Consider the following 23,757-nt stretch of genomic DNA (forward strand, 5'->3'; position numbering starts at 1 on the left):
AAAAAATGGCAACAGAGCACGTTCTGTTGCGAGTTTCTATTGGTTCCTTTCATGCATGATGCCTACTTGCGCATATCGTATCTGTTCCCAATGAAATGCAAATGATGAAATGCCTCTTTTATTACGAAAGCTAAGGCGAAAGGAAACTTTTTTCACATGCTGCTGAAAATAGCTGCGTATCACCCAAAAAAAGCCCCCCCCCCCCCCCCCAAAAAAAAAAAAAAAAAAACAGGCCCTCAAAAGCAGGATTGCAGACTACCTTGAGCAACTGTGTGTAATGCTGAGCTAAATGAAGTAATGGCTCAAGAATTCACAGACAGTTGTTGCATTTCCAAAAGCAAAAGCCTAAAACTGACTCAAAGCAGAAAATTAAATGCCAAGAAATTAAATTCCTCATTCTGTGAGGGCAAATTGGGCTCGTCTGTCTTATTCTGATAACCAGCAGAGAGGCATCCCTTAGTTTTTATAAATTCTGATAACAATACATTCAGGTGCATTTTCATTTTGAACCGCACAAGAACAGGGTGCAATGTTACATTCGAGCAAATACAGCATACAACGTAACAGCTTAGGTGTGTCAGTGCGTCGAGAGATTTAGAAGCCATGATGGAGGCACCTGAAAAGCTCGCATGTGCTACAAGTTTTTTTTTGACAACTTGTTAGTTCTTACAGCTCACGATGTGAAAAAATGATAAACAATGCAAGGAACACTGACGAAGACAACAATGAGCCAATGTTGCACACTAATTTTGCCGTTGAAAACATTTATTTAAGCTCGGACTGTTTTTGGGAGTCATATTTTCAATCCGCATTTTCCCTAATGCCATGGTACGTGAGCTCTTCTTTTAGCAAGGAAGTCAAGAAATGCCTCCTGGTCTCGGGGGCCTTCGTTCCAGCAATACTGGTGCTTCTTTCAGCCCCTACCAAAACCCTACCAAAATGGCAGAGGGCAGCACAGGAAAACGGAAAGGTGGATTTCTCCCGAACTATCGACATTGGGCCTAGATTTGAATGGACACAATCAGCAGTGCACATTTGATCAGCGCCATAAACCAACTCACCTCCTTCGAAAGATCAGCCACCAAGTTGATGTAGCAAGTCTGCTGGTAAGGAGTCATGGTGCAATAGCGTTCTTCCTCGTGCTTGACTGGAAGCTGCTGCAGCACGTCCTGTTTCAGGCGCCGCAAAACAAACGGCCGCATGATCTTTTTGGCGTGCTCGATACGGCTACGCTCAAAGCTGCTTTGGTCCTCCTCGTTTTTCTGCAGTGAGACATAATGCAGCTGACATTTGAGCTTTGCGGCCACGACTCCTCAAATACCAAGCATTTTCAGTGACATAGCTTCATATTCTTTCGTAAAAATTGAGAGTGGCTATTGACATTCACTTCAGCAACATCAAGATCAAGGAATAAAAAGAGCAAGAGGAAATTTCGGCCAGTTCCATGCAGTGAAACACATCGGACAGCAAAGCTGTAAGCGTGGGAGTGTATGTGATTGGCTAATTTGATACTGGGATATCTCAAATCCGCCACTAGATTTGAAATACACACACTTACTGTGGGAATGGAGGCTAGCCCGCTGCCTTTGCGTGGGCTTTGCCGCCTTTTCTGCCGTTCTCATGTCCCGACATGTCTCCCCTCCTTTGCTGTCTGCCGCGCTGGGAGAGCGGAGTGACGTTTAACCCCCTCACCCGGTAGCGGATGTTGACAGTGGCGCTGCACGCGGAGTCTCCCGAGAGGTTTTCGCGCGTTGTGTCGGGAGCAGGCAGATACATACTCTCCTGGACTGCAGACGGTGAGCCACGCAATCTTTTCTGTCCGTCGACCCCCGTCGCTCGGGGCTCATCGAACTTCGCTGACGGCACTTCGCGCCCGAGGCGAACGCTCACCTTTTGTTGCCCCACTGCGTACGCATGACCGAAGGGTGGTACGGTGTCCTAGTGCATGTCCTAGCTATGCCAACTCGTCTCCCTCCAAAGCCAACGCGAGCGCCTTTGCCCTCGCTCGAGAAACCGGGCCTTGGTCCCGGTGTCTCCGTGGATCACCTTTACCGCGGAGACGTGCTCGTGGCACCCTGTGTAGTACTTTTATGCCCTTGGCGTGGATAAGCCTATTTGCTTCCCCGTCGCGCCTTTGCAACGGGCTGTACTGCGTTCGGTGGCCACAGACAATAAAGTGTTGCGACTTTGAGCAGTATCGTGTTCTCGCCACGGCGACGGTAACGCGTGCCCTGCGGCTCGCTAAGACCGGACCCACGCTAGTGGCCGTACTCCTTCGGGATACATGTCACTACATTACACATTTCGAGCATCACCATCATCATGACAATCATCATGATAATTTAGTTTCATTTACTTCTTCATGCACAACCTCTACGGCCTCATGACCTGCCTGACGCCTACTACTACTGCTGTTGCTATGACGACATAACAACTGGGAAGAACTCACAGATGCTGCTGAGAACATGAGCTTGATTTGGTCCGTCTTCTTGCAAAACATGTTGGGCATGACAAATGTGAGCAGAGACATGAGCTCCACGAGGTTGTTCTGCAGTGGGGTGCCAGTGAGGAGAATTTTCCGCTTTGCCTGCAAGCAGAAAAGTGGGGTGCAGTTAAAGAACTGATCTATCTATCCAATATCGCTCTCACAAGGGAGCGATTCGCACGGTTAAATGTTGCAGGTCTACAAAGTTAAACAGGCAGCAGTCATTTATACCCTGATATAACAAATGCAACTGTGAACTGCTTTGTAGAAGAAAAACTTTCTGACGGCTTTGTAGTATTGGTGTACCAGATTCAGTGGCACAAAATAATTTGAATATTTAGAGGTACCCTCAGTCCAGTGTTGCAGAATGCTCACATCACCAACGAACCAATATGAATGCAGGAAAACCATTCCATGAAAACTGAATAAAACAACGAAATTACAGTGACTACTTTTAAGCTGTACAAAACCACATATTTATATTCATGAATATCTTGACTAAGGGACACAACACTATGGAACTAGAATTAAATAGAGCAGCTTAAACTTTTTATCCATACGAAAACATCTCTGATCAAAGTGCCTCCTTCTGATGAGGTGAAATTTTTTAACGTACTAGTATGAAAGAAAAGCCAGCCCTATGTGTGTAGACCATGACAACCTAATCCAATTACATCTTGTGTTTTAACAGAGGAGCTGTTTAAGCTTCCCTTTGCAGAGCGTGGCGGCGTCAACAGGAAACTCGGCGGCGTTGTCTGGCAACCACATAGCACAGCTGCGCCCTAACAGGTGCAACACAATATTTTGGTCAGCGTGCACTCTCTATGTCCTCTTCATTTTTTAGTTTAATTACCTGAACATGTGCACCTGGCACACGTTCGCTAGCAGCCTTGATCTGGCTATATTTGGCGAGCAAAGAGAAAGAGAAAAAAAAACTGGGAGAAAGGAACAGACACAAAAATAACTAGAAAAAAAAATGAGAGCAAGACGGTAAAATAGAAACAGAGAAAGAGAAAGCAAAAAATAGATAAAAGGATAGATTGAGAAATAAATAAACAAAAAATACAAGAAAAGATAAAAACAAGGAGGATAAAAAAATATAAAGAAACAAGGAAAGCTGCCCAGCTCTGCAGTGATACCTTTTGGGCTGAGCACTAATAGTGTGAAGCTGCGTTAAATTACTTAAACAATTGCATAGGCAGCAAAGGACATACTGCTGAGAAGCCTGTACTCACACTGATCTTCATGAGGTTGGCATAGCGCTGTGAAGCCATGTTTTTGAGCATGTGGGCTTCGTCGAAGATCACATAATGAAATGGCACTTTCTTGAAGAGGCTTCTGTCTTCTCCATTTCCAGAAATCATGTTGTACCTGCCCCAATGAGGCATACGAGAGAGAACAGAAACCTTTATCAGATAAATGTGAGAGTTCCGACACCAACCAATGCGTGGAGAAATCTTACATTAAAAATACGGTCTTTTTTCATAAAGGGGTCCGAATTTCAATACTGCTGCCTTTTAGAGCATAATAACAGCTTCATGTATTTCGATGTTATAATAATAGCTTGATGTACCTACCCCACCAGAACTGATCAGTGTAGTAGTAACGAACTATTCCGCTGAATTACAATAGTGGAACTAGCGGTCAAACTTATTAATTCTTAACAACAAGTTAATTACGTTAGATGTTATAGAAAAAAGTAAGTCGTACTATGATATGCCAACCCCATACGAGAAATCTTTGAAACAAGACACTACTTTGCTATGCTATAACTCAGCAGTGGTACACCTAAAGTTACAGTAGATGTGCATTCTCTGTATCGGAGTTGGTACGAGCACTCAATATGCTTTCCATTAAAAAATACGGATGTTGACACCAAGTCTAATGAATGAATACAGCCGAGATTTTTCACTGAAGCACTTTGCATCGTAAACTTACGTCGTAATGATAACGTCGAAGTTTCCCGCTTCACCGATAAGAATATTGTACTTGAGCTCCCGCCGGTCCTTCTGACTGCCATGATAGACGAGTATGTCGAGCGAGGGACACCACACCGTGAACTCCCTCATCCAGTTCTCTGCAATCGTGTAACATAGCAAGAACTATTAGCTGCTCAATACAAGAATTAGTGGGCAAAAAAAATGTACGCACAGTCTCTGTAGTAGTATAAACACCAAGAAACTTCAACAGTACTAGCTGCTCTCCCACTTCAATTTTGCCACAACTTGTTTTTACGGCATGGTACTGCCTCTTAGGTTAAATTTAATTGATTTGAGTTTTTTTTTGCAACAAGGTTGCGAACAGACCAGGCGAAAAAGCTGCACTGAGCAGCTTGAACGAAACCTGGCCACCTGATACACTGAGAAGTTGCATCCATTGAAACAAGCATGCCATTTACTTAATGCATGAACAGTAAACAAACACGCTAAGAAATAATGAACAAGAGTATTGTGTAAACATTTGAAAAAAAAAAAAAAAAAACAGATGAACCTATGGCAGCGCAAGCAATCATACAAATATCTTCCATAGCCTTTCTATGACCGAGTAGATACATCAAGGCCATTTTCTTTGTGTAATAGATTTAGAATAGTCGATAAACAAAACTGTAGCATTTGATCACCGTATCCAGTTCTCTTTTTATTGACAATCCAAGATCCTAAATGATGAAATTTATAACAGGAATTATATTATCGTAGATCAGGTGACCTATTATAACTAACAGCTCAATCCAGATGAGCGTGACGAGACTTCTAATAACTCTAGCAACTCAATTACTCTTTGCTGGCACCTAAAATATTTAATGTTCCAAACTAGGTATGTCGTGAAATAAATGGGCTCCTCTAGTCAAGTTTATGAATGTTGATAGTATGAATAACGATTTCCCCTGAATGACGAGATAAAAGGCATTGAGAAGTGCAATCCTAAGCACAGTCATTTCTTTCCTCGGTTCTGCTCAAAGCACTACCGAAAAAGATCTCGGTATATCGAACTTCAGGGGGTCGTGGCAATTCGTTTGTTATTTTGAAAGGCCGTTATAGTGAAAGCCCAAAAATTAACCTTAAATACTTATTTTCCACCGTCTAAAACGACTTACCTTTACAACGGTGGGTCCTTGAACACGTTTTTCACAAGAAAAAGCTAATGCACAAGTGAACACCGAAAAATGCAGGTTTACTTTAAAGAAGTCTGTTTTCTTTTTTTGATGCGTGCAGCACAAACTTTGCAGTGCGAAGGGCCCCAGCTCATCCACATTCCTGTGGTGCGATTCAGTTCTTTGGTCACAACAGCCTGCTTTTTGCCTTCTAGTTGCCGAAGAATATCTACTTTCTGACTTATCGAAAACTGATTCCGCTTCTTTGTCGCAAGCAGAGACGAGCTCATTCGTAGTAGCACCACAGCGAGAACACTTTGCGGACACGATAAGTAATCACCGAAAAGAGATGAACACGACTGACAAACAAAGCCTCCTAGTTCGAGAGCACATGTAGAAGTGACAAAAAAAGAAGAAAAAAAAAACGCATTGCGGCTGTCATCGCCTCTTGTGAAGAAAAAAAGTGCTAAAAAGAAAAATTCCTCGTGTTTCGTTTTCTCCTCCCTCAATGTCTCAGGCTTTCCGCGCCCATGCTTCCTGTTCCGCAACTCCCACTCTGCCTTGCTGACCTTGCCCTCCCGTATTGCACTCGCCCCTCGCCCCTGCGCTTGCAAACCTGCAGCATCGGCACTTCAATAAAAAGAAAAAAAAGAAAGTCGCCCTTTTGTTCTTTTTTTCCTCCTCACCAAGGCGCGTCTTCTGAGAAGCCAGGCATCCATTAACTTCGTCGTCTGCTTGCGTACCGCACCGGTGGTCGCCGCGGATTTCAGAACACGAGTTTGTAGTACTGAGGCGTTGTTAATATAACGCGGAATTAAATTAACAGTTGTTATTCTGAGAAGTTCGGTATTCTGAAGTACACAGTAGCGAAATAATTTTACATTGAAACTATTAGCAGTCGGCGTGGGATTTTTTAAAAGTTCGTTAATGTGGGGTTCGTTCTACAGAGATTTCACTGTATTTTGTAAAATCAATCAACAAATCAATTGATCAACATAATAATGAGCAAGTAGTAACCGGGAGATTAATGAAATTCTGCTGAAAGTAATCAACATAATGTCATGAAATGCTGTGCCCGCATATTTTGTTGTCAATGCAGGTGAATAGGCAAGAAAGAGTGAGCAGTCAGTCAAGTGATGGGTTCATTATCGAACATCACAGCATGAGCTATGGACAGTCCATGAGTTGGACTGCCAACAGCACCGAATAGATGGGGCCAAAAATCGCTCCTGTACCTAAAGTAGAAGAGGGCACCACAACCAGATGGGGCGAGGCTTCACCCTGTTCCTGCAGGTATGCCAGGAAGGCAATGGCCTGGATGGTTTTACCTAGGCCCATTTCATCGGCGAGGATTCCATTCACTTCCTGTTTGTGCATCACTGTCAGCCAGTTGAGGCCGATGAGCTGATATGGGGAAAGACGGAGACTGGAAAAGAAGACAGTGGGGCATCATTAATCCACAGATATTATTTCTTAGCTTACTGACACCATGCAAAAGCAAAGGGACTCGACAGCAAGCTTTAGGATCCGCAAAAAATGACTGGAGCTCACTAATCAAAACTTCACCATAATAACTAGCTGAACTTTAAATGCCAGACTCACACTATGATTACAAGCCATATTATACGTGTCACACGGGCTGTTCTAACCATGATCACGGTGGTCCGGAACGGTTTCCTTAAACATTTTAGAATTCACTTTTTTGTAAATACCTAGCTGTTTTTATGGAACAATGCTCTATTTTCTTGTTTATTGTGCTTTCAACAAGCTCGCCAGGGAGTGCAGACGACAGCGAAATCGCAATCTCTCAGCCAGATCGCGATGCACAGGTCGCGATAGTTTTGATCTTGATCACGCCTGAGCGCATTTGACTAGATAAAGTAATGACACACGCTTGTTGGACCAGCCATGGCCCACCAGCAGCACCAGCTATCTATTGCATTTGCCGTTGCTATCACACCCTACGAGGTCGCCGGAGTACGTTGAATTTGTTTGTGTGCAGTGAAGCGGCATACGTTTCTACCTTTTGTTCCTAACATGCCATAGGCATGTTAAGAAATTCAAATTCCCCTCAAGCCTTGGTGGCTACGGCAACGCATTGTGTCTTGAAGTCAGCAGACCGATGGGTGCGCGGCGTTGTTACTTTAATTGGTCGATCGCATCTCACGAGTGTCCTGACCTTATGGATATAATACACCCTGGTTAGGTTCCACCGTGGGTTAGGATCTGCACGCCTGGATCCCTGGATTGATTGACGACGCAAACTACACGTAGCCCATGTGGGTTCATTTCTTGCTGAAACTAGCGCACCAAAGAAATTTTTTAGGCTGGTTGGGCATTTCGGCGCAGCGTGGCGCAACTTCAGCGAATTTCATGGTTTCGGTGCAGCTCGGCACAAAAATGGACAACTGTTTATAATTGGTGTAACTGGCGCAGCTGCTGCACACCTGCAGATGCCACAGTCATGATGATGCATTTGTGCACTTAACTAAGAATGCTGTGTTAGGACAGTCGTAGATGTAAAAAGCAGATTTTTTCGATGCTACGAAGTTTGTGATGGTGGCGCTGCGGAAAGCATGCTCGGCCTCTTTGGTCGCGGACCCAGAGGTCATAAGTTCGAACCCCCTTGATGGAAATTTTTTTCCTTTGTCTTCTGATCGTGCATATTTTTTCGGCGTCATTTTCTTGATGGAAATACGTCCCTGAAATCTTGCTGGACCACAGCATTAAACACTGTCGTGTTAAAAACACGACAAAACTTATTTTTTATTATTTATTTATTATTCTTACATACTGCAGCCCGAATTGGGCTATCGCAGGAGTGGTGCTATACATCAGCACACACAAGAATACAACTCTTAACAAACAGAAATAGAACTCGTAATAAACAAATCGTGAATCAATACATTCATGCAAGAAATCTTCTAAACGCAATGATCTAGTTGACCCAGGCAATACATTCCATTTTTCTATAGTGTGCGAAAAAAAGCTGAATTTAAATAGGTTAGTACGTGGATGGAATGGTGTCAGGTTGAGTTTGTGGCTATTTCTTGTGGGTTTCAGTTTATCAGGAGATAGATATTCCTTAGTTAATGCGAAGCGTGGGGTATTAGCAAGAATATGCAGCAACTTTAGGCACTCTAGCTCGCGTCGCTCGGACAGGGTTTGCAGACATAGCGTAGCAAGTTGAGAGGAGGGTGAGAAATTCCAGTCGTAACGGCGGGAAACGAAACGGATGGCTTTCTTCTGAACGGATTCTAGTGTGCTGATGTCCGATTTTTTATGAGGGTTCCATACGGGGCAGGCATATTCGAGGATGGGACGGATGAGCGATTTATACGTTAACAACTTTGTTTCGGGTGGAGCATCTTTTAATGTACGATTTAGGTAGCCCAGTTTCTCAAAAGCTTTATTGCAAGAGTATTCGATATGTTTAGACCAAGACATATCGGGTATGAAGATGAGGCCTAGGTACTTATATTCGGACACACGTGACAGAGAGGAGCCACTGAAGGAGTAATCGAACAACGAAACGGAGCTGCGTTTACAGAAGGAAAGAGCAACTATTTTAGTAAAGTTTTGAGTTCATTTGCCATGTGTCAGACCGTCTGCAAAATTGTGTAAAACAATCATTAAGTAAATTGTGGCCATCATTGGTATTAATTACATTATATAGGACACAGTCATCAGCATAAAGGCAGATTTTCGCAGACACATAATTGGGCAAATCATTTATGCACAATAAGAACAAAAGTGGTCCCAGGACTGAACCCTAGGGGACTCCGGATGAAACATTCACAACAGACGAGTTTGAGGAATTAAAAGAAACAAACTGAGAACGGTTGTTTAAAAAGCTAGCAATCCAGTCAACTAAGAAATAATTGTTAAGAACAGCGTGAAGTTTGTGCAGAAGTTTAGAATGCGTAACAGTGTCGAATGCTCTTGCAAAGTCGATGAAAATTGCTTCAATTTGGTATCCAGAGTCTAGAGTGTTCGAAATGTCGTGAGAAATTCTACAAGCTGGGTTGTTGTACTAAAACCTTGGCGAAAACCATGCTAGGCATTACTTAGGATGTTATTATCTTCAAGAAACCTCATGCTTAAAGATAATGTGTTCTGAAAGTTTACATGATTGAGAGTTAATGAAATCGGGCGATAGTTTAATAGTGACTGCTTGTTGCCAGATTTATGCATAGGAAGAATTTTCGCTAATTTCCAAGCTGAAGGAACAGTTGAAGTGCTTAAGGACTTTTGAAAAATTATGGTCAAGTAGCAGCTGGTCCACTCACAATATCTAAGAAGAAAAAAATTAGATAAGTAAATGTAGAAGGGGGGGGGGGGGGGGGGGCAAACCTTTGGTTTAGCAGGGATGGTTGGGTCTTGATGTACTCGTCAGAGTCCTCGCTCTCACCGCTCACAAGGCGTGACACGATCTCTTGCATCTGGTCGGAGATGCTCTGGCAGCGGGCCATTAGGCGATTGACCACACCACGTGTGTGCAGCAAGTTTTTGGAACTATTCAGGAGGGCGGGCGACAAGTTCTTGCATGTTTCGAACTTAAAAACCTGCACAGACGGGGTGGAAGTTCAAATAGGTACACGTCACTGAAACAAAACAAAAAAACAAAAACAGCCTAGACAAATAGTTGATTGATTGATTGATTTGTGGGGTTTAACGTCCCAAAACCACCATATGATTATGAGAGACGCCGTAGTGGAGGGCTCCGGAAATTTTGACCACCTGGGGTTCTTTAACGTGCACCCAAATCTGAGCACACGGGCCTCGACATTTCCGCCTCCATCGGAAATGCAGCCGCCGCAGCCGGGATTTGAACCCGCGACCTGCGGGTCAGCAGCCGAGTACCTTAGCCACTAGACCACCGCGGCGGGGCTAGACAAATAGTTGCCATGGGACATTAAGTGCCGGAGGAGCTAGAGGATTCCTCCAGTAAATCATTCGGATGGCAAGCTGGGCAAGTTGGTTGCCCAAGGTAATTAAACTCAAGCATGAACTCATTCACACAATTAGCTTCTTGTAAGGTAGCAACGCGGGTAACAAAGAAAATGCCCTACTGCAAGAAAACAGCTCAAAGTAACAATGCTGTGCAAATGATGCACATTATTTGGGGCACGATGTTGCCCATCTTTGCTCAGCAGCGTGCGCAGATATTGCCTTTCTCCCTGCGCACCTCATTTCAATACACTAGTCGGAAGTATCAGATCAGCCCAGTATTCATATTCTACTTGCACTATACCATATTTATTCGCGTAATCCTCGCACTCGCATAATTCTCGCACCCCCCACATCACCCAACAAAAATTCTATTTCTTTTTTTTCCTCGAGTAATTATCGCACCCCCGAAAACTTCTGCAATGTCGTCTGCTCGTTCCAGCCAGATAATGATAGCGCGCGCCATCTGGCGTTATCTCTTAAGCATCAAGCATACTATTATTGCACGGAGATTCAATTTAATCCAAGCCAAGCCCAAGTGGCAAGTGCACACTGCGGCGTGTTTTGTATGTTGCGTCAGTAATCTTGTCACATTATGGGGCAATACTGAAGCTACACAGCTGCTTTCAAGTTGAAAGTGATTGATCATGACTAAGCAACGGCAACAGGGCCGCCGGCAGCTGAAAGCCACCAAGAAGCGTTGGGCCTGCCGCGTGCCTAAAAACTGGGATTGATTGTAAACTTTATTTCTTCAGAAGGCAACTACGGACGATTCTGTTAAATAGCCATCAGCCCAATACTGACGTCCTACACTTACCTTTTGAGGGCTCCTCTTGAGCGACGAACGCTACCGCTACAGCCGCATGCCCACAAGCTTTGCGTATGGTATTCTAATTCTAGACTATTTGCTTGCACTTTTTGTGTCTCAAATAAATCTTGCCTTGTGTTGAACCTGGGCTTTTATTGAAGTAAGTTTTAATTGGTACTTCTCATAACTTGCTATTAGTTGCTGGTGATAAAATCTCGATTTGCGGCCGCTTCGTTTTCTTTCTCACTCTGTACGTTTTCGTGAAAAGTTTTCCCCGCGCGATTCTCGCACCCCCCAACTTTGCATCAGTTTTCCGCCAAAAAAAGTGTGAGGATTATGCGAGTAAATACAGTAGTCAGTGACAACCTAAGAATAAATATAAGCTCTACCCATGAGGCTCCGTCGCCTTTCATTTCCATGCCTCCATACTACAAAGAAAGTAGTTCCCAAACAATGGCAATGATTTTCACACGTACAACGACAATATCAAGCAACATTAGTGTCAGGTTAGCAATATATATCTTGTTTAAATCTCAACCCCCACCGCACTCATTCTGGAGTCCACGAAGAAACAATGTACATCTCTCGAAGGTGACGTTTCTGCGCGGTACCTATGATGGTACTAAAACAAAAAATGCCACATTTAAAAGGACACTGAAGTCAAATAGAAACTTATGTCATAGTGAAAGCTCAATATATGACATCTAGATCAACAATATTATCAACAGCAGCACCCTATTTATTGAGAAATTAGGGTAAATGCACAAGAATACATGCGCCGCAGTAGGACATTTTCAAAATGATCCTGATGACATGAGATGGACTGCCTACAATTAATCACCAGTAATCAATATAACTGCACTAAATAAAGAACCTTCCATGCATCAAGAGACACAATAACATGCTGCTTGTTCGTCCCTTTTTGATTCAAGGAAAAAAAAAAACGCCAGACGTTACCATGGGGAATGGCGCGAGTGGTTCGAAAATTCCATTTTCGCGTGGTTACATTGGGCAGGTCGTGCCATCTAGCGGAGCACAGTTGAACCAAAACACGTCTGCCATCTCGGAGCCAATGACAGGAAATTGATCAATGGCCGTTGTTGCTGCCGTGGCTCCCACTGCCTTCATTCTGTCTACTAGTGTCGGCAATCACGCAGTAAAGCCCGGCAACCTTGCGCCCGGCAACAGTGACGCGAGTCGCGCTCCTTGAAGCGGGTAATTTGAAGTGCGTTAACGCGATGCGGGCCACTAAAACGTGATTTTATTTGAAAATAAGCCCTTCCTTGGCCCAAAAGTAACACTACGAGGGTTCTGGACCACTATTTCAACAAACAACGTCGACTTAATAGTTGCCTTTAAGTGTCCCTTTAACATACTATTTAAAATAAAAGAATCGCTCTTTCGCAGTATCACAAAATTAAACAGGGGCCTTAATCATATTTCATAAGGTCATCAGCAATTATTTGTTGTCTTATGAAACTCTCACTGCCCGGTTTTTTCGCTGTCTGGCAACTGTGACTAAAAGCATAGAATAGAAAATTTGCGATAAACTTCGTGAACTTTGACTCTTGTGCTGCTAGAACCGAATGTGCGTCTCAAGTTGCCGTGCCTGTCCTTGTGTTTGAGATAAACGCCAATGCTTCATTCGACATCATGCTTCATCAAAATAAAACGGTGTAGTGCACATTAGGGAGTAACAGTGACCATGTCACTGCATACATGGTCGTTATGTTAATATTAAGCCGGTGCCTGCGGCTGAAGTGGTGGTGACTAAAAACTGTAGGTGAATTTTTTTTCTTGCTTCGGCAACTTGCACTTCATGATGTTGCCCTGATCCTGTCAGCCCTTGAATATTATACTTTTTCAAAGCAGGACCTAGTTTTTCTGGTTAAGGGGCCACTACCTTCTATGAATGTGTGTGTGTGTGAAGGTGTGTCTGTGCAAGCAAGAGGGTTTTCTTTCTCCAGTGTATGCAAGTGAATTGCGTGCCAGACTTTGCTTTCACAGGAGAGTGCAAGGCATCCTTCATGTTTCTTTCAAAGGACTACAATTTAATTTAAACTAGTTATCACTACACAATACATGCACGAAACACAGACGAAATTTAATAAAGACATGTTAAACAAAAATAAGACTTTTTAATAAGATATCGTTAAGTATGATACAACGCTTTAAAAAAAATTTCTTTCTCTTTTTTTTTTCCTGGTCAATAATAGTTTCAGCAGCATCGCTTCAGTAACGATTACGATCAATGCAACTGATAATGATTGATCGCGATCAATGCATCGATATCGCATAGCAAGAGTAATTTCGCAGTTTGAAAAACCTTGCACAATGTTTCTCATGCAAAGAGTTCGTGCATTGAGCGTGAAATAATCGCTTACGCGACGGGACCATCAATCTGTCACATAATTATGAGCCGGTAGAAATCCATTCAGTTAAGATCACACAGCTGTACCAATAAACACATGTCAAATTATTCGCACACACAACAGATGACTACAATTAACTCTATATAGCATACAACATTGCATATTCTTCCCACTTGGTTTGTTTACTTTCGTACTGCGTCAGACTAGCAGGTTCTGTTGGTTGCTCTATTCTGACGTCTTGTCCTCACTTACATCACTCATATGGGCGCACAACACAGTGCACATTACAAAACATCACCAAGATTCTCACGTTGCTAGACCCAAGTAACACACATGCACATTTAGCAACGCTGAAGCCATGGCTTTTGTGGGCAGAAAATCACAGACGCAAACATTCCCCAAAGCACAGACGCGTACATTCAGACTGCGCCTTCAGCTTATTGCACATGAATGACGGCGATGACAATCGCCGAGAGTGGTCACCCTCAGGCGATACGCTTGATGCGTTCAAACGACAAAGCTTCATCGCGTTCCGAAATGACGGAACGCGATGAAGCTCTGCAGTAGGCTTGTGGCACGAAAAAAAAAAAACGAGGAAAGGACAAGCGCAACCTCCGTTAAGAATGAACAAACTCGCCCAACAAGTCACTCTGCTGAAGCTCTGCCGCTTTGGAGCCCTTTAAAACGCTACCAAATCGGAAATGTCTTTATCGAATGCCAAGCGGCGAGAATGATAGAGAGTGCGAGGGAATAACAGTAGCAAATAGCTTCCTCTTGACAAAAAGGCCACCACGGGAAAGCCAAATGAATGCCTGCCAGTCTCGGTGCAGCAGTACATCACCTCTCATTGCGAACGGTGTCATGCTGAATTTGTCATTAGTTTGTGACTGTTACGTCATGGTAAAGAGCAGTCACAGTTGGACGCGCATAATACAAATGGACAGAGGCACACTTTACTTTTTATTCTTAGCTTGTCACCAACTTTAGAATTAAAACAAAGGTTTCATTGAAGTATATTCACTTGCGCACTACAAGTACTGAACACTAGAATGTGTAGATTGCCATAAAAAAAAAAGGGGGGGGGGGGGGCATGCAAGCAAGGCTTTTATAGGAAACATTATCACCAAGACTAGTAAACATCTTTTCATCTTGTTTCATTGCCAAACAGCAATTGTCCCCAGTAGGTCTGGCAATGCGTACAAATATTAATAATAAAGATTGGCCGCGTATCTGCAAGCTTCGCTGCAAAGTACGCGGAAAGACTGTCCTCTGTATGGAGGCACTGCGTGAGATATGACGCCATCTAGGAGTAATGTGAGAAATTAGCTTTTTGAAACGTAGAGCCACTGGCAGGTGGCAGCACCGTGTAGTTTTAGCGAAGCGTAAGAAACACCTGCTTTTTCGTTCATAGTGTCGCATTGTCTGTGCAACGCAATAAACACTACGGTCTTTAGGATTACGTGTCTATGCATTTTCTAAATAAGGAAACACACTGCCCGATACTTACGCATTGATTTTGCACCTCAAATATGCATAATATTTACTTTTTGGTTGACAATGTTCACAAGCATGAATGGGGTCACCAGATTAAGATGGGTGGCTGTCGAGCAATGGCTTAAACTTTCACTGGGCAGCAGAATCGTTGGGACGATGGACCAACAGACAGACCAAAATTTCTGCATTTAAGTATCCCAAGAAAGGCTATCGTTTTCAATAATACAGTTGAACCCCCTTTATAAGAGACAGACAACAAGAAGCCATTCTTGTTTTTTTTTAAATGAGGTGTCTCATACCTAATTGTCTGTTATATCAGTGCCTCATATAAAAGAACGCCTTTATAAGAGGCACTGGAGTCAACTGCAACAACAACAACAACAATAATAATAATAATAATAATAATAATAATAATAATAATAATAAATGATGAGTGAAAAAGCTTACCAGAGTCTTCCATGTTTGATATGGTCGGTTCTCCACAACGGCCTCAGCCTTCTTCCGACTGCAGCCCGGGATCGCAAGTAGTTCATTAAGAGAGGCATTGTCAAAAAACTCTGTGATGGCCCGCTTCGTTTCGGCCCTCGCAGGTGTGTCGTCTGCCTCTGCACCACTGTCCTCACTGTCGTCAGCGGAGCCATAGATGTCCTCGTTGCAATACTCTTCCTCATCGCTGGCGTCGTCAATCTTAAGCGCCTTTGCTGGCCGCTGCGACACCTTCTTTTGGGTGCCTCGAGATTTGAGATCATTGAAGGCTTTGAATTTGGACAGACCAGCGTTCGTGCTCTTCACTGGTGATTCACTCGTCATAGCGACTTTTTCCTGGCGTTCGACCTGTATGCGGCAACAGACAAGAACACAAGCGTAGATGAGCTTGAAGGGACACTGCGACATTTTTTGAGCGTAGTCGGAAAAAGCAGCCAATCAGTAGTTGGGGCTACTGAGAAGATTAGAGCCAAACATTTAGAGCGCGGCATGCGGTCTGTAATTTACAACCAATATTCGAACTCGGCTAGAAGTTGCTCTTATCTCGCAAACCATGCCATAATCAAAAATGATCGCGCCATGAACGCAAACTCCATGGCCATGCGCCGATTCGAGCGTCACTAGCTGCATAGCTAACACGACCATTGTGAGATGTTGCACTGCGCCCACACTACGGTCTATAAGAAGTGCAATCAGACAGAGTATAGAATTACACCAGTGCCTTATATGGAATTGCCCCATTGTGCCTTTAAATAACAAAGAAAAGAAAGCGCTCAAAGTCATGACGAGCATTGACAAACTGATGTAGCTTCTTGCCTCCTTGTCATCCCCCCTGCATAACTCCCAGCCCACTCACTAGTAGGAAAAGAGAGAAATGTCACTTAATGCGTGCGACAAATCCCTGCAACTCCACTCGTAGTTGACGGATCTTAAAAAGTTGTGCGGTTGGTTCATGAGGCAAGAAACTCTTTAAATAAAGTCGTCCGATGATTACTTTGAAAAATGTTGCAGGGCTCCTTCAAAGGAATGCTGCATAGAGCCAACAAGTTAGGCAAGATCCGTAGATCACACTTACAGAATGCCAGAGGGGAAGGTCTTTTAGCATCAGTGGAGGTTCAGTAAATCAAACAGGACACAGAAACAAAACTGAGATTGAAGTAATACTGGAGAAACTGCACCATGGTGCACCCACTCTCCATCACTCACCGACTCACTCACACACATTTCAAAGCTTCTATACTCAAGGACAACTTTTCTTGGCAATGAACGGAAAACTACGGGGTCTGAGTTTCTGCACATGTACTCCTACGCAAAGACGGCAGGTTTGGCATGCACTTTGTACCACAATAGAAAGTGATGGTTTTGAGCAATCAGCATTGCATACCGACTGAGACGCCGCTTGGCATTTGAGGTACGCTTAAACAGCAGGAATTTCTAACATGTCTACAAAAGCAAAAGTAACAATGTATAAAGTGGAATAACTACAAACATCTCACTAGTGTGAGCTGTGTCCTGTATCAAAGAGCTGCATGTAGAAAATAAAGTAGTTTTTATATATCACGTAGAAAATACTGACACAATTGTGGAACTAGATTCATTGAATGCAGGATACGTGCTATTTTTCTTGATAGCCTTCACTTCATTGCCAAGAAACATTGTCCGCAAGTATAGTATGAGTGTAATACAAATGATGAAAGAAGCGAGCAGATGCGAATATGAATGTGAGTGAGTGCTAGAATGGCCAAACTAGTATGAGTACAGTAGTAATATCCGTGGCGGAACATTTGATATTATGGGCGTGTAACACATTCAAGGTACTAAATGCAAAAAGTGAAGTTATCATATATCATTAACCTATATGTTGCCTGAATGTTTTCTTTGCGTGAGCTTGAATGACAAGCTATCTTATGTATTTTTCAATTGGTATAACAATCAGACAATTTAAAGATCAGTTGCAAGTCAACACATTGTTTGCATACATTTGTTTATTTTATATGAACCAAACTACTGTTGGAAACTTCTTCAACACTTGCCAACACCTGTGAAGACTGGCCACTGACAGAATGCAAAATACACAAGGCTCAATCTATACCGCTTTTGCAACGTCCCTTTTTAAAATATAGTACAGCAGAAGCTTGTTGATTCTAACTTGGTAACTCAAACTTACAGTTAAATCAAACTGACGCCCTGATCCCAACGCAGCCTTGTGTATTTCTACAGGAAGAAACTCTCTATTATTCGAATGCATCAGATTCCACAACGGTTAATTCAAACTGCGAACCTCTTGTTTTCATCGTTCCTTGCAGAAGTTAGCCCTCAGTGATCACAATGTGTTGCAAAACCAAACCATACCAAATTTGCTAGATACAACACAGAAAAACAGCAGCATTTCTCAGCAGGTGAGAATTCCAACGCTGTGCCAGAGCTATTGGGCGAGCTGCAAGGAACGCTCATGGAGTCACAACAGAACAAACAGAAGCAAATTACTGATTGCTTTCAATTTTGCTTGTGTTATCTCTGTTATGTAAATATACACATTTTTGAGCACGAATGGCCACAAATATTTCGAAGCTAAAGCTCACTGTTCACACAAGTGCCAATCGGTGCTTCTTTCTTGTGTATCACTAACTGATCATATTTCTGTTCATGGTTCGAGCTCCATGAAACTGATTCACGAAATCACCTGCCACGAACGTGTAGTAGTAGCATCTTATTTGCGATAACGAGTACAGAGTTTCCCTGGACTTTGCCCACGCAATGTGGTGAGATTTCTGTTCATTCAAGTGACCGCCCACTGATTTGAACTCCACTTAATTCAAACAATTTTATAGTCTCTCTCAAGTTCAAACTAATGAGCTTCCACTGTACTATCAAACTTTACTAACATGCTCTGTTAGCAAAAAGTGCAAGAAACTTCAGCGCCGGTAGCAATCACATCGACAGAAGCAATTAGCTGCCAAATGAAATAGCTCAGTTTTTCACGAAAGTATTTTGCAAGCAAGTGTGGGAACATACCTTCGGCAAAGCCTCTTTCTGCTCTTCTGCACCATCAAATTTCACCCCTTTGCTGCTGGATGAGGAAACTGTCTTATACCGTGCATTTCGATGTGGGCTGGGGTCCTTGATGCCCGGAGGGTTTCCCAGCAAGTGCATACGCGCTTTATGAACATTCCATTTACATTGCACCAGAGCATCTTGAACGTCCTAGATTGCAAAGAAATAGATGGTCAAAATTACAACGATCGCGGGACACTGAAAGACAACTCCGGCTGAATTACCTAGGCCAGAAAGGCTGAAAACGTAATATCATGATGAAAGTTTGGAAAAATACCTCACTTTGCCACAACATTAAATTCGGAAGAACAAGTTTAAAATGCACTGAAGCAGATGTCAATAAATGTGCGATCACAGATAATAATGAATTAAGTTTAAGTGCACCTCTCCCAAAAGCTTTTGTGACACTACTGGAGCTTTTTCCCAAAAACACGAATAAGCATGCAGCTTTTTTTTTTTTTCACTGCCTGAAAAAAAGTGCCACTGTGCCAGAATTGAAACTGTTGAATGAATCAAAATTATGAACTTACATTTTTACACTTTACATACGAAATAAATGAATGCTGTGCATTATTTTACAACATAGTACCAGTGAGTAAATATTAATGAGCAGAGGCAGATAATGGCAAGGTACGTATAGGGAGATGTTATTAAAATTAAATGTAATGTAGATGTGAAGAAAGAAATGTGGTCGAAAAGATAACATGCCGTGGGCAGGGACCGCACCCACGACATTTGAATTACATTCACTCACTGCCCAGGGCAAGTTATCTTTTCACTTTTCGTCCTCGTTTTTTTTTTCTTTGCAGTTACATAACATTTACTACTAGTAACATCCCCTATACATTCCTTGGCATTGTTGACTGTTAGTGCCCAATAATATTGTGTCTAACAAATAAAAATTAGCCCTTCAAATTTAGAGTTCTTTCTTTCAGTGAGTAGTAAAGTAGTTTGCTTAGGAGATGCACAGCATGTGAACCAGCACACGTGCAATGTAGTTGAGAAGGCACACGGAATATTACTGCTTTTCTCATTCATTATTCTACATGAATATTAAGAATGTCAATGTCTTCTAATTGATTTGACTACTACAATGCAATATAAAAAAGGAAAAGCTGCTAAATTGCACCAGTACTTTAGCAATGAATATGAAAGACCTACAATACAGAAACATCATTACATACTAAGTTTGAACTGCTTCAAACTGAACAAATGATTTTTTTTAGCACGCTACTTCATTGATGACGTTCGAAAACATGAGCTTCAAACCAGACAGTCACTATTGTTGCTTGAACTAGGCTTGCTCGAGCATATTAACAAAGCACACAGTACAGATATGACTATGTTGAATTACCAGGCTGCCAAAGATGCAGACCAGATACCACAACTGACAGAACTTTAACCATAACTACACAGACCACTGTACACCTGGATTATTGTCGGCATACATGTTTACACTGGGTGGTCTCCATGTAGGCCCCGTTTAGAAGTCAGCGTAGGCATATTCTCAATTAACCATCCCTGTTTGTTAATGCACACATGCCTCGTGACTAACAATGCTTTTTTTCTGTTTTTAGTTAATTGATGATTTTTGCCATTTTAATGTCGTACTTAGCGATCTGAAGGAGCGCAAGCGGTCTGGCTGTAATCAACAGAAATATGCAACCTGCAGTTATGTAGTTACTAACCATGATGTCAGCCCCTCTGAACTCGTCGATCAGCAGCTTGAGACCCTTCTCTTTGTCAGTCATATACCTCGTGCACTCATCATCCGAATTCTTCTCCCTACTGCTGTCATCGTCCATGTGGTTAGTTTCCCTTCCGGCATCTAGAGCACACCTCTTCGAACTGCTGCTGCTCCCTCCACCCTCTTCAGAGCTGCTCGAGAGGACGCGCTTTCGCCTCGCTCCATTGGTTACAACTTGACTTTCTTCTAAGTCAGCAGTCGAGCAGCTTGCGATTGTATCAGGAGACGCTTCCGCACTGCTGACAATGTGAAAGAAACAAAAATATGATCACAAAATTAGGAAAAATATGTCAATCACAAAACTGTACTATTCGATACAGCTTGCAATGACTCCAAGCAACTGATACTCAGAATGTCAGAAAGCTAGGTCCGTGCCTACAACACTACGAGATTAAGAATGGCTTCTGGTTAGACCATCAATTTTCACACTCTCAATTTTTTTCCTCGTTCTCTGAGGACTTGAGTGGTAGAAACACAAACCTATGTGGCATGCATGGTGAACGAACAAACGGCAGGTCGCAGTGAATGCAAGCGAAGAAATTCAGAAAATACAGTTGTCACTACTCAATATTGTCATTACATAAGCTGAAGCCTTTGAGGCTCCAGCTTTACGAGATAACCGGCATGTTGGCACACCTCACCAAGTGGTCGAATGAATGAGTAGCGATAAAAAAACATAACAGGGGGCTTGTGTGTGCATGTGCAGAGGATAGTACGGTCGCTTACTTCTTATCCAGCCCAGACCGCATCAATACCGACTCGGGAGTCTCAGGGATGACAACTTCATCTGCGCACAAACAAAATGAAAGACGCTCTCAGACGCGAACACAGCATTCGATTGCGAGTCGCACGCTCGCAGGTCGACAGACCCACCTTCGTCTCTTTCAGGCGAACCTCGCTGGTCACTCGACGGCGAACGTCGCTCCAAGCCAGGGCTCTGCTGCGAACATTTCTTTTGAAACCTATAATGTCTAAGCGTATTCAACAGGCTCGGCGAGCTGCTGCCGTTAGAGACGAATGAATCGGACATGTTGCGCAAGGCACCCCGGAAAGAACAAACAGCTCAGACAGGTCACAACGTGTCAACTTCTGCTCCGTCGTATTGCACTTGACACACGGCAATGCGATCGATATCACAGCAGCCGAAATAATACCGCACAACACGTTTGCTAGCCCCAGCGGGACAGCAAAAGTTTACCCGCGAAATCGTGCACGTTGTCAACTCCAGCGGTGGTTGGACAAAGAAAACAAATATCTCAAGTCCTACACACCATTACCGATACGCTGCACCTCCTCAAGTACTGTGGACTTTTTAACAGCGAACTAACAGAAACACTTTGGCTAGGACAACAGAAACGTAAACCAGGCACTTGATGAATCCTGAAGATGACAACCGCGGACCGCGGTAGCCGCGGCTCAGCGCTCGGCTCGGACGGCTGACCGAGCTGGAGCAGGCTGGAGCAACTCGGGTCAAGCGTGGCGCTGCGGTCGCCGACTCGAATGAGAAAAGTAGGCTTAACCTTTAATTTGCCGCTAATTGTTCCTAATAAACGGCTTGAATTTTGTTTTTCTTCCGTCTCGATGGGTGCCAGTGTTCACAAAGTAATACAGTTAACGAATGGGCGAAATACAACATTCGTGTCGAGTTCGGCAATGACCCAGATTGGGTTTACTTGTCGTGCGCGGAGAACAAAAAAATAACCAATATTAGAACCGATTTGCTCACTGTTGTGTGAACGTTAGTTTGGTTTCATATGCATTTTTACTACCACTGCCACAACAAATGCAGGTTTTCGTTTTTTTTTTTTTTTTACACGATGGCCTGCGTCGGAAACCACGCGCCTGCCAGTTAAATTGTAGTTAAATGCACTCATCAGGCTCTCACATTTTACAAAAATCTAGCGAACGCGAGGGCAGTTTTCTAAACAGCATTAAGCTGTTTTAAAACAGCGCTTCAATATCCGAAAGCCCATTTCATTACCTAGTAATAAGGTGGCGGCGTTTCCCAGCAAACGATCAGGATGTGCAGCGACTCGCGATATGCGAAAGCGAAAACAAAGAAAAAAAAATCAAATAGCTAATTCAGCTAACTCGCTTACCATTCGCACTGCTATAGTCATGTTCAAGCCTTACCTTACCTTACAGAGACGGAAGTTGCACCAAATATTTTGTGGGAGTTAGGAAAGTTTGAACCGCTAATTTTGTTCTGCCAATCAGGCTTCACTGCATTACAACCAAGATGTACAGGGAAGCAAAAGCTTGTAATACTTATTGTGATAATTAGAACACGTTGTGTTACCATCTTCAGTCTCATGCTTGATCTCTGTACGTCGCCTCGCTGTAATACGACCCGTTTGCTGCAACGCACGAGGAGAAAAAGATGGAACGTGCGTGCATCGTTGATGCTCTTCTTCTTCTCGACCATGTAAGCACGGCAGAAGAAGAAACCGTAAACAATTTCACAAGGACGTCTTGTTTTTTTTTTTAATTAGCTACAGTTCAGAACTCAACTGACTTTAGTGCACAGCGCGAAAGATACGCGTGGCAGCGGTAACGCAAGCAAGCTGTGAGACTACTCGACAGACATCGATCGTCTACGCTGTCTAATAAGTACAGTGCATGCTGATCATAACCAACACTAATTCACCAGCCAAGTTTGAGAAACAGCAATGTTATTTATTGCAGTCTTCGACGTTGGTACTACGTACGAAATCAGGCCCGCGAGCGATTAGGCCTGGCGGCACAAAGCACAGTGGCATGGACAAAAAAAAAAAAAAAAAGCGAGGCATAGTCAGAACACACTAAACTGCAAAAGTTTTTTTTTTTCTTATTTAAAAATGGCTTTCATAATGCCTCTCGCACAACAATTGCCACAAAAAGATGCTTGGGTTGCGATGCTGCCTTGAAGTTTTTGCACCAACCCGTTGTGACGACACTTATTTTGATGGCGCTTATTTAGCTCTCAATCAGTAAAAATTAAGTGCAATATCCTATGATCAAGAGACCCAGAAGGCTTAATGCGCCAAGTTTAAGAAAATATCTTCGATCCAAAGTGGCTATGAAGAAAAAAAAACATTTGAAATCTATGACATCATGCACGCCGACTTCCACATGCAGAAAGGTCAGTGTGAAATCGAAAACAAAATTATACTATAACCTTCAACTTGCCATTAAAGTACAGATTTAAGCAACAACTTGTTCAAACCGATTAAATGTCCCACTTAAGCGCCACTTTAATGAATATTTGTTCATGTGACAATAGTGTCACCA

At 43.0% G+C, this 23,757-nt stretch overlaps 1 protein-coding gene across 2 annotated transcripts in view; it reads right to left on the reverse strand.

The window, feature by feature from the left end:
• Positions 1-21,735, reverse strand: part of LOC142790153 (SWI/SNF-related matrix-associated actin-dependent regulator of chromatin subfamily A containing DEAD/H box 1-like) — a 31,177-nt gene extending 9,442 nt beyond the window's left edge. The window contains exons 1-11 of one of the 2 annotated variants that reach the window (XM_075885147.1): positions 21,361-21,735; positions 21,214-21,274; positions 20,429-20,723; positions 18,702-18,890; positions 15,648-16,034; positions 9,930-10,141; positions 6,812-7,002; positions 4,424-4,562; positions 3,721-3,856; positions 2,450-2,587; positions 1,062-1,262 (exon numbers count right to left, since the gene is read on the reverse strand). In XM_075885147.1, coding sequence (XP_075741262.1) covers positions 1,062-1,262; positions 2,450-2,587; positions 3,721-3,856; positions 4,424-4,562; positions 6,812-7,002; positions 9,930-10,141; positions 15,648-16,034; positions 18,702-18,890; positions 20,429-20,723; positions 21,214-21,274; positions 21,361-21,517 — 2,106 coding nt within the window. In that variant the 5' untranslated portion in view covers positions 21,518-21,735. Of the gene's footprint in view, positions 1-1,061; positions 1,263-2,449; positions 2,588-3,720; positions 3,857-4,423; positions 4,563-6,811; positions 7,003-9,929; positions 10,142-15,647; positions 16,035-18,701; positions 18,891-20,428; positions 20,727-21,213; positions 21,275-21,360 lie in introns of both variants that reach the window. The other variant, XM_075885146.1, reaches the window with a different exon arrangement.
• Positions 21,736-23,757: the final 2,022 nt, after the last annotated feature.

The sequence above is a fragment of the Rhipicephalus microplus genome, unplaced genomic scaffold (genome assembly GCF_043290135.1).
Source record: "Rhipicephalus microplus isolate Deutch F79 unplaced genomic scaffold, USDA_Rmic scaffold_72, whole genome shotgun sequence".
Classification (NCBI taxonomy): Eukaryota; Metazoa; Arthropoda; class Arachnida; order Ixodida; family Ixodidae; genus Rhipicephalus; species Rhipicephalus microplus.